Source organism: Carassius gibelio, chromosome B8 (genome assembly GCF_023724105.1).
Source record: "Carassius gibelio isolate Cgi1373 ecotype wild population from Czech Republic chromosome B8, carGib1.2-hapl.c, whole genome shotgun sequence".
Lineage (NCBI taxonomy): Eukaryota > Metazoa > Chordata > Actinopteri > Cypriniformes > Cyprinidae > Carassius > Carassius gibelio.
Genome location: NC_068403.1, coordinates 11,263,275 through 11,278,046, shown reverse-complemented (window position 1 = coordinate 11,278,046; position 14,772 = coordinate 11,263,275). Strand labels below are relative to the sequence as shown.

Below are 14,772 nucleotides of genomic sequence, written 5' to 3'. Positions count from 1 at the left end.
TGGAAGAAAGCGTTTTACACAAGGTCTAAAGTATAACATATTGAAATATAGTCAAAATATACACTGACATTTTAAAAACTGCAAAAATGTTAATTTTAGCTAAAACCATTGCTATATTATTTATTGTATACTCAAAAGACCTCTTATGAAAAATGCGTTATTGGAATATCTTATATTTCAGAAGAATATTTGGTAACACTTCATTAGTATCTATCTATCTATCTATCTATCTATCTATCTATCTATCTTTTTACAAGTTCAAATTAGAAAATTAAAAACAATTAATTGAAAAACAATGCAGAGGAAGTAAAAGTAAAAAAGTAACTAAACTAAAAGTCCAGTAAGATCTCCTCTTTAAGATTTATCAGAGAAATATTAGTAGCAATTAAAACAAATCTCTGAGAGCAACAAATAGGACCCAATGTAGATAAAAAAAAAAACACTACACAGCATGGTGTAAAAAAAATTAAAAGTGTTACCCGTTACTCAAATCTGTAATAGAAATCTCATATACAAAACAAGAGCTGTGGATGTTATACACTGGCATTGATTTTTATACTAACCAGACCCTGTTAACCAGACAAGCTTTTTTTTTTTTTTTTTATCTCTGTGGACCTAAACCTAAACAAAACATATTAAACCAGACCTTGGCACAAGTATGGCTTATCTTAAGCCTAATGGATCGACATTGAAAATAACTGGAGGATCAATCACTTAATTAGATGGCACGATTTTACAATGGGCTAATGACATACAGTATAAGCAGTTCCTAGGGGTTGCATGTTTTGACCGATTTTACTTAATCTTTCTTGTTTCTTAGTGATGCTAACTAAAAGCATATCATAATATAAACTTACCTAATATATATATATATCTCATCATATAAGAATGTCATAATTTAATTAGAGGACTAAATATCAAACCAAATGGCAAAAACACTACCATTTGGTCATGAGCGGCTCTTCTCTTCTCTGGTGACCCCAGCAGTCAAAGGTGATCAGAAGAGCGACTGATCGAACTTGATAATGAACAAGATTTTAAGCTGTTTCACTGCACATGCTCAGATCTTTAAATCACTCAATAAACACAGTGAGAGCCGCCCCCCTTCCCGGCCACCCGGACATTGTCTGAGATATTGATCCTGCCGAAGTTTTTAATACCTGGGGTCCGGGTCTGTGACATGAGAAGACTGGGGCCCAGGGTAAACACATGGGCCTGGGGTGAGCGGGATACAATAGACCTCCGCTCTATGCCTCCACAGGCTCTTTGTGTCATTTTGTTGTCCGAGAAAACAGCTGCTGAAGGAAGAGTTCTTAGTCAGGCACCTGCTGGAAAAAGATCTCATATATAGACATTCAAAGTAACTGGACGAAGATGGTGAAGTGGAACAGACAGGTTAGGATAAAAGATCAGAGAGTATTCTCAAACAAAGTCTTGACATCCGTGTGTTTAGACATTTAGTTGGACGTATTCACCGGTCCATTTGCTGCTGACACACACACACACACACACACACACACACACACACACACTCATATATATAGCTTGGCGTCAGTATGATGGGGTTTTTTTTTTTCCAAGCAAGGTCTCTTTTGTTCATAAAGTATGCATTTATAGGATCAAAAATACGGTAAAAACAGTAATTCTGTGAAATACTACAATTTGAAAAATACCTTTATACATTTTATTCTACTTTAAAATGTTATTTATATTCCTGTGATGGCAAAGCTCAGTTTTCAGCAGCCATTACTCCATTAATCATTCAGATATGCTAATTTGCTGCTCAAGAGACATTTCTTATAATTATCAACATGAATAGAAAGTTCCACAGCATTTATTAGAAACATAATTTTTAAATCAGAAATAAAAATTAATATATAAAAGTCTTCACTGTCACCTGTATTCAGTTGAATGTGTCCTTGTTAAATAATTACATACACACACACACACACAAAAAGAAAGAAAAAAAATTGTGTGTGTGTATACATTTTTTTTTTTTTTTACTTTTTTGTGTGTATGAGCATGTAATTATTTAACAAGGACACATTCAATTGAATACAGGTGACAATGAAGACTTTTATATATATATTTTTTACACTGATGGCAAACTTTTAAATGGCACATATGTATATACATTTTTTTATATGTAATATTTACTGTATATAAATGAATGCTAAAATGTGTATAAAAATGTATATACAAATCTGTGATTTTTGTGTTTTATTTATAGCTTTTAAGAGAAAACAAAACTAAACAGCTACAAAAACAGCTTAGATACAACTTATGTACAGCACATGTCATTAATGTCAATCCATTTAGTAACATTACAAATCACTGCACAGCCATGTTGACCTTTAGTTTTAACAGTTATTGAAAGGTATGTTTTTAGTAGCAGTTTCTAAAAGTATTGTGTTTAAAGTGGCAGGCCTAAATGAATGACATTTAGTGTGTCAGTATTCAATATACTGCATTTAATAACTTAAACTGCTTAATACAAATTAAAGTGAATTAAAAAGTAAATCAAAGTAAACTGTTTTTTTTTCCTTATTGTCCTGTCCGCTCATGATTTGTTTGAATAAATAAATCACACACAAATTTGAAAGTGTAAACAAATTGTACTAATTTGAGTATAGATAAGAATACTGAGCCTGGTTTACAAGGCATCGGATCATGATAATGTCAGAGTGATCTAGTTTTACATATTCGCAGCTAGACAATACACTGTTTTTGAGTATATGGATTGCTATACATTATTACTAGAGGAAGTGACATCACATAAGTGCTGAAAAAACATGGTTTCAAGTATAATTGTGGATTTAATATACATCTATATCACAAACAACCTTAGAGTGCAACACATAGACCTTCCGGGAGCCACATCACCTAAAGTGAACATTAAAACACTATCGTAATCGATGATTTGGGGGACTAGAGTCTTTGAAAAAATAAAATACTGCTGAAAAAAATAGAGAATACTTTAACTCAACAAAAGGTTAATTACCCTCTCCCCAATCTATGTCCACTTGTGATAATATTGGCAATTACTAGGTCAGTTTTAGCATGGTGGGAAATAGGATTGCTTATTTGATAGGGCACTAGCTCTGGTTGCTAGGAGTCTTGGTGGTCTAGGCTTTGCAATCTATCACATTATCCATCCAGGTCTCCTCCCCTTTGTCCATCTCTTTCTTTGCCCCCTCATTCACACTGCAGCATTTACTCTGACGCAGTTTATCCGACCCAAGTGACGCACGGACTATTAAGAAGAGCTTCAGTGACTCTTCATCTATGACGATCGGCTCCATCCAAAATCATTCCAGGTCGTAACCCAGTGTGAGAGAACTGGCAGGGTCAGAGGTCATCTCTTCACTTTGGCATCCTCTTTGATCTTCCAGATCATGAGTTCCATGCAGGCCCGGGCATCTTCACTGGAGTCGTGCCCTCCAACTGTAAAGAGACAGGAAACGAGACATGAAACAGGGACGGTCCAGAGCATGTTATTTAGAGCCTTTGTGTGTCACATGTTATTATGTGGGTTTGATAATACACTATTATTATAATACATTCCTTCCTCACCTAGATGAATGGTGAATTAAGCTAAGGTGAATCTCATATCCAGGTCAGATAAAAATAAATAAATAAATAAAAACTTGTCCCTTTTAGCACTCGATTGATTTACTGCTCGTTTTTCTTCAAAATAATAAATAACACAAATCTTTTTATATTCTATTCTATTTTTTTATATATATAATACAATTAACAAAAGCAAAAAAAGGCCTCTAACACTAGCTTGCTCTATTCTTTTTCTATTCTATTCATTTTCTTTATTATATAAAAAAAGCCTTGCTACATATATTGCTATATATTGAAGTATATTCATATAGAGAATTAAGGACGTTTTATAGCAAATTCTCAGTAGCATGTGAATGTAACGGTTAAGTATTTATATAATGGTAGCATTTTTTCTACTGAATTTAATTTATTCTCATTTAATAAACAAATTATTGTGTCTAGACAATAATGGACAATACTGATGATAATACATGCAGTACAGTTACTGATGACAATAATATCACAATGTAAAAAAAAAAACCTTAACGGTCCTTTTTAATGAACTGTATTTTATCATTTTATCATTTACATTTTCCTGGGTGAAAGATACCCTGTACATTTTCGTTGGATTAATGCAGATGATGCAAATGAATAATATCCTCACCGCTGTCTTGTATAATGCGTTTGAGGTAGTCGGCCATAAGGTTTCGCAGGGCACGTTTGTAGGGCAGACCCAGGCGGTGAGGGAACACAATAGCGGTGTCCACAACCATGCTGTGAATAAGCTAGTAAACACAGAATAGATATAACCCTCATGTTAATAAATACTGATTAAAATATAAAAAAAATGTCACTGTTCCAAACTCTATTAAGCTACCTGATTGCATAAGCTTAAAATATTTAGGTATTTCATTAAGCCTTTATATTACATTACAAGCACACTTAAAATTCCTACAAATTCTGTCTAGGCAAGCAACACACTAGGTTTTGGATTATTATAAAAACAGTACAAATAGTGTTTGGTAGAGCTGCACGATTCTGGATAAATTGAGAACCACGTTTTTATTTTTTCAAGTAAACAATTCTCCCATGACTCTGAACTTAAAATGATGTATTATTTACTAGAGGCTGTTTATATTAAAACTATAAATGAATGAATGAATGACTCATTCATTAATACTTCACTTGTTTCATTAATATAGAAATCAGCATTTTTTAACAAATCTCTTGAATGAATGATTCAATGACACACATTTTGAACAGTCACTCAACACAAACGTTATTTGAAGTGCTAATGACTTTCAAAAGCCAGGATTTTCTTTATTTTGATCGCTATCATCAGTGTTTATATTGGGTCTATAACCTTAAATCCCAGTATTTCTGTGATTATATGAATGACCGTAACAAAGAAATAATACTTTGTGGTTGAAAAGTCTGTTTGTGAAGCTATTTCTTATCTAAACATGGTAACGGCTCTCCTTGTGTCAGCAGGCAAAGCGAATGCAGATTTGAAAGATCCGGTATGAATTCTTTCAAATATTAAATACACAGGAAAATCGTTGTCATTTAGAAATGAGATCACGTGGTTGTTTGAATGGAGATTGTGATTTTTTAATATTTTTTTGATGATTAATCGTGCAGCTCTAGTGTTTGGGTGTACCTTGAGCGCAAACAGGTCACTCTCAAGACTGTGTCCAATCAGAATGGACTCTGCACTGAACATGCTCAGCAGCACCGCCTGCACGTCTCTCAGGGTGATGGTGGTGTTCTCCAGATCATCCTGCGTCACGCCTGAAAACCTGGATGGAACACAAACGGGTGTAACTGGAACTAGAAAAACTCTTAACAGATCTCTTAACACAATTCCTACCGTGTGTTGTAATCCACCACTTTGCTGCCTGGCTTGACAAATGTGTCATAAATAACCTTGAGGTCAGAGTTAATGACGGTCACTCTGGTCAGCTCCAAACCTTGCTTTGTGTAGCACTATAAAACAAGTATCGAGATGAAAATGGTTATATTATATAGTTCGATTTAATAAAGGGTTAAAGTGGCTTGTTGTATCTTTAATATCAGACTTTAGACTAGATCCTGTTTTTTTCATAAGGCTTTTTATATCCACCTAAAATAAGTGTGGGGGCATTTGAATAACTGTTATTCTCACCATCTCACAGTCCAAGGCATAGACACCTCCATTTCCATCTACTGGCAACGGTTTGCTGAAAGTCTTCACAAAACCATCCAAAGACTCCTTACGGCCATCTTGTACATGTTGCTAAATGAAAAGGGGTAATTTTGCTTTACAGGTAATTTTAACCTTTCTAAGACCTCAGAGACACATTACTGAACATACTTTTTAGTAGGCTATAACACTTCCTCCTAACACATTATTAAAAGCTTCAACTAGCAAAAGGCAGTGTGCACAAACTGAAAAAAAGCTCCAATATTTGCAGATCCATGATGATACCTACTTTACACACTTCACATCCAGGAGAACCCACCGCACCAGAGCAGCAGCTGTAAAGTGTCTCCCAACCTCCTGGAACTACGTAAGACATAAAACCATGTCAGTGTTAGCAGCAACGTATACAGTGAAATACACGAAGCATACTGTCATTACAAAAAACTCACAACTCATCTTACATGTACACATACCCACCTCTGTTTCTGCGTAATCTTCCCCAGTGGTGACTGCACTCCTCCTTACGCACACAGCTGCCATTAGCATTTATCTTGTACTCGGCGCCACATCGACAACAGATTTTGTTAAAAGCTAAGGAAGAGATATAGGACAATTAATCAAAAGCAATAGTGCAAATGTTAACGAGAGGCAAGATATTTTCAAATGTACAGCTGTTTAAAGTAATGCAACTTATGTTCAGAGAGTACAAAGAATATATATATATATATATATATATATATATATATATATATATATATATATATATATATATATATATATATATATATATATATATATATATATATATATATATATATATATATATATATATATATATATATATAAGGTGCTAAAAGTTTGAGCGTAGTGCCACCTAGTGGTTTGCCTCTTTGTTTTAAGATGTATTTTGAAGAAGTAGAATCAAGAAATTGGTGCAAGACAATAAAAACAAAACTAACGGTCATTGATTTTCTTCTCTGGGAGGTTATGGACAACAGCGTGACCCGACATCTCGGGGTGAGGTCTGGGGTAGCCATGCTCCTGCAGCTGTTCATCAGTCATTGCATATTCTTTCAGTTTCTTGTAAAGAATGGCACCTGAAAACAGCATGATGCAGACATGGGTGGGTGAGATCGGAAAAAAGGGTGGTAGAATGCCGTTACTGTTAACTAAAACTAATAAAAAGGGTTTTCATCAACTGAAAGAAAGCTGAAAATAAATACTAGATGGAAGACTTGAAAAACCCAAATAAAAATTAGAAATGTTGTATTGGAAACTAAGCAAAATTAAATTAAGTTTAAGTACTACAATTATTATAACTTGATATGAAATCAAAATAAAGATAACTAGAATATTATTAATATAATAATATGCATATAATACTAGAATAACACTTAAGTGGTAGTGAGGTACCTTTAGGGTCCACATCCAGCTGTTTGCCGGAGCGGTTGATTGTGTAGCTGGTTGTGGCAGCAAGTCGTCCACCAAGTACTTCTTCATGGGACTGAGATCTTCTATTCACAGATACAGCCGGGCTCTCTGAGAAATAACATAGAACATCAATTCTAATTCTATTCCAGTCCCTTTTAAACTTGCACTCTATTCATTTACTAACTGCTTGTTTTAAAAAATTAATATAAAAACACTAGCTTCTCTAATCTTGACAGAATAACAGGAGTATTAATCTGCGTGTTTGTGTTAGACTCACTGATGACAGGAGATGCAGGTGTGCTCTTGCTGCGAAGTTTCTTCAGTGTGTTCACAGCTACATTCAGGTAGATGTTCTTACTGCTGCTCCTGTCATACACCACCTTCTCTTCCTCCAGAGCCTGAGAGGGAACAAGACAACCAGAATATACATTTCAACATATATATAAGGGAAAATGACAATAAAGGGATAGCTCAGACAAAAGTGAAAAAGAATGTTGGTAAACAAGCATTTGATGGTACCCACTGACTGTCATATTATGAAAAAATTCAATGGAATACCATCACAGACATTCTACAAAATATCTTCGTGTTCAGCAAAAAAAAGAAACTTGTACACATTAAGGATCAGCATGACAGTGAGTAAATGATGACAGAATTATAGAGGCTAGATGATGTACCATCTGAAAAGCTTGCTGTTCAGAGGAACAAAACTTCAGGCACTCATCAATGAAGATGTTTAGGTAGCGCTGGCGGACATTAGTGGGCACCTTTGCCCCAAATTCTGCAGGAATGACAGGACGCTTCATGGCAGAGCTCTGTGGTGGGCAGAGAAGAGAGTGTTTATAGAGGACACTTAAGAACACCATTATAGTTCTGTTCTAGGGGAACTTTACCTTCATGGTGGGAGTGTGTGCCACTCTTTTCTGCACTGTAGTGGATTTGGTCTTTGACAGGATGCCTGCAGATGTCTGAGCTTTGACTGATAGCTGATCGGTCGCCACCCTGGTGGGTGATAACACCCAACTGCTGGCATCAGCTAGCCCTACCAAAAAACATGCGTTTTTAACTCCTAATCCTTAATCCTGTTGTAAGTGAATGTAGGACCCCTCATACCAGGCTTTGATGAGGGCAAGGAGGCGTTTGGCCGGTGTGCCACCCGCCGTTTCTCTCCGGAGAGCCCCAGTTTTGGGCTGGTCGATGCAGACGCTGCCTTTACTGCAGCAGCTAGCTGTGCTGCCTGCTGCTGGGCCTTCTGCATGCGCTGGTAACAGATCTCCTGCGCCGTCATTCTCCGCTGCAGCATCGGCACAGCGTTCAGCGATGACTCAGACTGAATGAAGAATTAGAAAAACAATTATTAAACTGTTGTTCTACTGCACTTTCTGAACACAAGTACAGATTTATCATTTAATGTTTTTTAGGTGAACCTTATTAAGGTGAACTTTAGGTGAATGTTCCCCCCCTGACTTCTTATTCTAACTGGAATCTTGATTATTTAAAGCACTTAAAGCAGTTTTAGGAGTGACTATATAACATAACTGTCTAAAAGTAGTGAATATTCAGAGCAATTCTCAGGCTTATGATTCAGGTTCTCACAATATATACAAGCCTTGGGAGCACGACTAACAGTGAGCAGGGCATCTGCAGAAGACATTGTCCATTTTTTATGCCTTGGTTAATGAGTCATATCAGATTTGGTGAAAGATCTATTACTCAACTGTTTGTCTCTTTTTGAGCTTTGAACTTCCTTTACATTCACCATCAGAGTCCAACTGACAAATGTAAGCTAAAGCAATGTCCTCTGGCATCAATTGCAATAACACAGCGCACAAAAGACTGCCATACGTGTCACATGGAACACCCAGAGATTCCAAACTACGAATCTGAATTTCACATTCATCATATAAACTTCTCAAAGCGTTTACGTCTGATGATCGCTTTACAGGAGTCAAATTAAGCAGTTTAATTAGACATGTGAGCACTGATAACAATATCCTTCCTTCCAAACCTTTTCTGTAACAATTCGATAGATGCATCATAAATAATGTTCGTCACAGTGAGCCATGATACTGTTTTGTCCGCTGCGTCATCCAAGTAAATACGTTTCTCTTTCGTACACGGCGCTTCATTAGAATGAATTGTGGCTTAATTCTGACCCCAAAACTCCTGTCATTTGTTAATTTCTCCCGTAAACTTGTCCATAACTAGTTTGGGGAGCTTGACACTGTTTTGCTTTGACGTTTCTTACCCGTTCACTCTCTTGTTCACGCTCTCTTTCTATCAGTCTCTCTGCACGGGATTTCCACATGATAACGCGATCCTGATAATCCAGCGCACTCTCGACCTCTCTCTCCAGATCGGCCGTGGAAGTCTCTTTTTCAATGCCTCTGTCAAGATCCACTAAACTTTCCTCTTTCGTCGATAACAGTGAGAGCAACTCGCGCAACTTATCACAGTCTGGTTCTTCTTTACCAATCTCTTCTCGCAAAAGAGTCTGCAACTTCGTCGTCGAGCTGCGTATTGTTTTCATCTTCTTCTTCTTCATCTGCACTAACTGTTCAGCCATCTTCCTTCAACTCACTTTCACTTTCAATTCGAGGTTATTATTCTGCGACGCTATCCCGGGTCTCGGCACCAAAACTTTAGTGAAAGTTCTAGAAAATGGAGACGCTTTACACGGATGTCATATATCTCGTTCTTTTACTTCAGAACACAAGAAAAACGACACAACTAACCTACTTGACAAGGCTGAATCAATAATAACGATATCAGCATTCTTTAGTGCGTACTTGAAGTATATCAGGGTGAGATGCACATCATCAAAATAAACACAAACATAAAAATAATAAAGCTTTTCAAATTATTTACACTTAGCATCACATATGGTTCTTTTAATTAGGAAAATGTAAATAATTATTCAACAACAAAACTTACAACAAGTAGTAACACTTTTTCAGTACAAAACCTCAGGTGTTTTCAAAACAAAGAATCCAGTAATGACCTACTTTCCCCAACAAGCAACAGCCATTTTCCCACATCATATTAACACTGGTAATTCTCATTATGGTATGTTTTTGTGCCACATAAAAATAATCTATATAAATCTAAACAATCTATAAACATTTTTGAAAGTCGCTTAATTAGCAAGGGTTTATTTATTTGCTCAAAAACACACAAAAAAGTCATACAGTGAAATATTAATACCATTTAAAAAAAATGCATGTTGTTGTAATATATTTTAAAAAGTAATTTATTCCCATGAAGGCAAAGCTGAATTATTAGCATTATTACTTCAGTCTTTAGTGTCACACATGACCATTATGAAATCATTTAAGATGCTGATTTGGTGCTTTAGAAACATTTCCTATTATTATTAATGTTAAAATGTTGTGCTGTTTAACATTACAAATGTCTTAATTGTTTCTGTGATCAAATTAATGAGCCCCTGCTGCTGAATAAGTATCATTTTTGTTAAATAAATATTTTTTTATGATTACACACACACATACACAGGTGCTTCTCAATAAATTATAATGTCGTGGAAAAGTTAATTTATTTCGGTAATTCAACTCAATTTGTCAAACTTGTGTATTAACAGTTCAATTCACACAGACTGAAGTTGTTTAAGTCTTTGATTCTTTTAATTGTGATGATTTGGGCTCTCATTTAACAAAAACCCACCAATTCATGATCTCAATAAATTACAATAGTTCATAAGACCAATAAAAAAACATTTTTAGTGAATTATTGGCCTTCTGGAAAGTATGTTTATTTACTGTACATGTACTCGATACTTGGTAGGGGTTCCTTTTTTTGCTTTAATTATTGCCTCAAATTCAGCGTGGCATGGAGGTGGCATGGAGGTTGATTAGCTGATTGGCATGTCACTATATTCTGATTCGTTGAGATGTGTTTTTGTTAAATGTGAGCCAAAATCATCACAATTAAAAGAACCAAAGACTTAAACTACTTCAGTCTGTGTGCACTGAATTTGTAACACGAGTTTCATCAAGTTGAATTGCTGAAATAAACTAACTTTTCCACAACATTCTAATTTATTAAGAAGCACCTGTATATATATATATATATAAAATCTGAATGAAAAATAGACTTATAAAATATATACATATTAAATATATTAATATAAATACATATATTTAAATACAATTCTTAATTCTGACTCCAAACTTTTGAACAGCATAATACACTACTACAACATACTCTGCCTTGACTCACTTATGGTCTAACTGTTGCACATCAAATAGAGCTAATATGCAAATATGAAGTGCAAGGAACCAATAACGGGAGAGAATGTGTCAGACATGTCAGAACATGCATTCCAACACTAACCTTTCCTTGAGCTTTAAAATGTGACACCCTCTTCTTCTGGCCAGGAAAGAGAGTAGTTAAAGTGCTTTCTGTTTCTTCTTCCTCCTCCGCCTCCTCTTCCTCCTCGTCCCTTAAAGGCTAAAAACACACACATGAAAGTGAAACTGAAACTTCAGTTGCAACCGAAAACCCAGAGATTTCCACTGACAGCTAACATTTGCATAACATCCTTAAACCCCCACAAAGGCTTTTTATGATAACCAAAATTATTATCAAACCTAGAGAAAGAAAGAAAAACTCTGGTACCTGCTTAGCTTGTCTCCCTTTATCTTCCGTCTTCACCTCTTTGGATTCGTTAAATATCCGCAGACACTCCTCCATCGGGTCGGAGTCATACTCCATCTCATCCTGCAGACAGGAGTAGTCCACTGCTTCATCACCACCACCATCATCGTCCACTTCAGAGTTATCCTCCGATGATGATGTATCTTCAGACGTTTTCCTCTTGTTCTTCATGAAGCTTCCCCGTTTAAAAGCAGAAGCTGACTTCCTCACTATCCTCTCATCTTCCTCATCCTCTTCAGCACTCTCAGCACCGAACAAGTCAATGTGGCTCAGATTCCTCTGTTTGGCCTCACTTGCCTCTTTGTGATCAACAACTGAGCTGCCTTTTTTGCTTTTGTCTTTAGTGCTGCTGCTGCTCCCATGGCTGCCTTTCTTTTTGTCCCTGTCCTTATCCTTTGTGCTGCTCTCAAGTTTTCCATTCTTCTGGTCTTTGATTTTGGACGACACCTTATCGGTTTTCACAGGCTTGTCCATTTTGGGCTTCTTGATGTCACCACTTCCTCTATCTTTTTCCTTGTGACCATGTTCATTCTTTATCTTATCTATCTTCTTGTTCTTTTCATCGGTACTCTTTGACTTCGATCCGTCTCTCCGCAGCTTTTCCTTGGACTTATTGACTCTGTCCTCACTCTTACTTTGGTTCTTGTCTTTTTGACTTGAATTCTTCGATGTTTTGTCTGCATTTGAACTTTCCCGCCTTTCTTTTTGAGTCTTCTTATTGGATTCTTGCTCCTCTTTTTTCAGTTTATCAGGTTTTATAGTTTTCAGCTGACTCACAGGTATCTTTTTGTCTGTCCGATCTACATCCTGGGAATCCACATCATCTGATTCGCTCTGTGAGAAAACATCGGCAGTTTTAGACACCTGATTTCTTTGCTGTCCCTTCGCACCTGACACTTGTTCCTGTTTAAAGCTGATGTTAATTCCCTTGCGCTGCATTCGGCTTATGGACGTCGGGCGATACTCTGTCCCAGAACTTTCCTCATCAGATTCAGAGAAGCTTGCAGTGTACTTCGGGACATCTGCCTTAGGTAATGTCGACCTAGGTTTCTTCACCGTTGGAACGTATTCCTCATTTTCTCCTTGTTTTTCAGGGTAAAACCTCTTTCTCCCCTTTGTCTCTGAACACAAAGCCCTTTGATCTTTACCAGTTGGCTTAGCTGAATAGTTCAAGAGAGGGTCGTACTCCATGTCTGTGGTTGGTTTGGAATTATCTAGAGTGTATTTACACTTTACACGGGACGGTGGTGGAGGTAATGCCTTTTTAATGCTTGCTTTGGAGACAGCAGTGGGCACATATTCCAGTGCATTGGTACTGCTGTTCTCGGAGTCCAAAGTGTATTTGCTTGAGCGAGGGGATGGGGTGTATTCACTAGCTTGACCCATTTGATAGCTGCCAGGATCATAGGCCTGATGGGATGATGCAGTGGGTTTCGGTCTCTTAACAGAGCTTGTGGTCGGCTCATATTCCTGATCGCCAATCTGAGAAAGCTTCTTCTTGTCCCTTTCCATCTCAGTGCGAACAGCCTCAATGGCCCGATTGACCAACTCCAGCTCCACAGTGCCAAGGTCCACATCCTGTCCCGTCGACAGGGGCTCCCCATTATAATGTTCACCCGGTCTTACAACCTCTGGACTGAATGGATCATATCCTTGATCTGTAAACAAAAGTCACAAGATTTACATGATACAGTTAAAAAAATAATCACAGAATCAGAACAATATATAATGTATCCTGTATATGTGTGGAATATAAGTATATATATTTAATGTATTTTTTTTTTGAGGCATTAAAGTCAACTAAAGAACAGTAAGAGCTATTAAAACTGTTAATTATTAATTCATAAATTGGACTAGCTGACATAAGACAGTACAGTTCTGGGGTTGCTTTGGTTTCTTTGTTCCTCAGCAGAACGCTTCTGTGCGTTTAAATGTAACGTTACACGAACACAAAGAGAACTTGAACAAAAGGAAACCATGATACCACAAAGACATTTTAATTCACCGTTTGGACTCGCAGAGAGCGCTTTAGTCTTTTTGATGTCGTATATCCCAGAAGAGCCTCGTCTTTGTTTGCTGTGTCTGAAGTGACAGTAGGGTCTGGAGCAGCTATTTGCACCGGCTTTTCCATTATTACTCTCACAATAAAACGGGCAGTCAATCCCACGAAAGAACCCCGTCGATCTCAACATCGCGGTTCATAACCACGGTCACTTTAGCTGACTTTTAACTGGTACGTTTTAACCACTACACGCGTGGTTATTCGCATATCCGCATGTTGTCACTTTCTTTCGGACAACAACAGACTTCCTACAACGCCATATTTTATGCGCGACAGGCAACCGCGAGGCCCCCAACTAGCGTCGCGTTCTTTACGTAATAGAGTTGACCGAACCATCTGCCTGTGAGAACTAGCATGGTAGCGGCATAGCGCTTCTGCAATAAAGCAGTTGCTTTCTTTTAAATTAGTGCGTTTTAAACATGTTAATGTGTTGCTTTAGGTTTCATCGTTATGCCTTTAGTATCTTTTTCATTTAAATTATTAATTTCTATTTCTTTGTGAGTTAAGTGGAACGACATGCCCATTACTGAAGGTTTATAACTGTGGCGTGATATCAGTGCCATTTTCTAGGGCAGGTAAGTGTAAAGTGCACACAGTTCATAATAACGGACACAACACAGAAACCGCTTTATTTTAGTAATTGAAAATGACATTTAATTTGTTCATCCCCAGTTGATCTTCCATCTGCAACAAGATAAAAAAAAACATCTGGTTTATTCTAAAATAGAAGCAATAGACCCCTTCTTCAGGACAACAACTATGAAAACTTAGTTGTATTGTCCAGGTTCTCTTTTTTTTCCTCTCTCTCCATTGTCCTTGATCAGTTTAAAAACAAGAGGCGGCCCAAATCAGTCTTAAAGGGATAGTTCACCCA

General features: G+C 36.9%; 1 protein-coding gene across 1 annotated transcript; it reads right to left on the bottom strand.

Annotated features, from left to right (window-relative positions):
- Nucleotides 1–2,205: 2,205 nt before the first annotated feature.
- On the bottom strand, nucleotides 2,206–14,193 carry rexo1 (REX1, RNA exonuclease 1 homolog). The gene is made up of 16 exons (XM_052564016.1): nucleotides 13,842–14,193; nucleotides 11,798–13,494; nucleotides 11,513–11,629; nucleotides 8,276–8,492; nucleotides 8,056–8,204; nucleotides 7,840–7,977; nucleotides 7,440–7,560; nucleotides 7,145–7,270; nucleotides 6,691–6,828; nucleotides 6,209–6,322; nucleotides 6,021–6,094; nucleotides 5,714–5,824; nucleotides 5,420–5,535; nucleotides 5,210–5,348; nucleotides 4,214–4,334; nucleotides 2,206–3,444 (listed from the first exon to the last, which is right to left on the bottom strand). Exons 1-16 carry the CDS (start codon nucleotides 14,026–14,028, stop codon nucleotides 3,356–3,358), a joined length of 3,654 nt encoding a protein of 1,217 aa, XP_052419976.1. The 5' UTR covers nucleotides 14,029–14,193; the 3' UTR covers nucleotides 2,206–3,355.
- Between the last annotated feature and the right edge of the window lie 579 nt (nucleotides 14,194–14,772).

Coding starts and splice junctions, on each gene's coding strand:
- rexo1 (XM_052564016.1), bottom strand. CDS start 14,028: ATGTTGAGATCGACGGGGTTCTTTCGTGGGATTGACTGCCCGTTTTAT. Junction 7,978..8,055: donor CACACACTCCCACCATGAAG/GTAAAGTTCCCC, acceptor TGCCCACCACAG/AGCTCTGCCATGAAGCGTCC. Junction 5,825..6,020: donor CTGGATGTGAAGTGTGTAAA/GTAGGTATCATC, acceptor CTTTTCATTTAG/CAACATGTACAAGATGGCCG.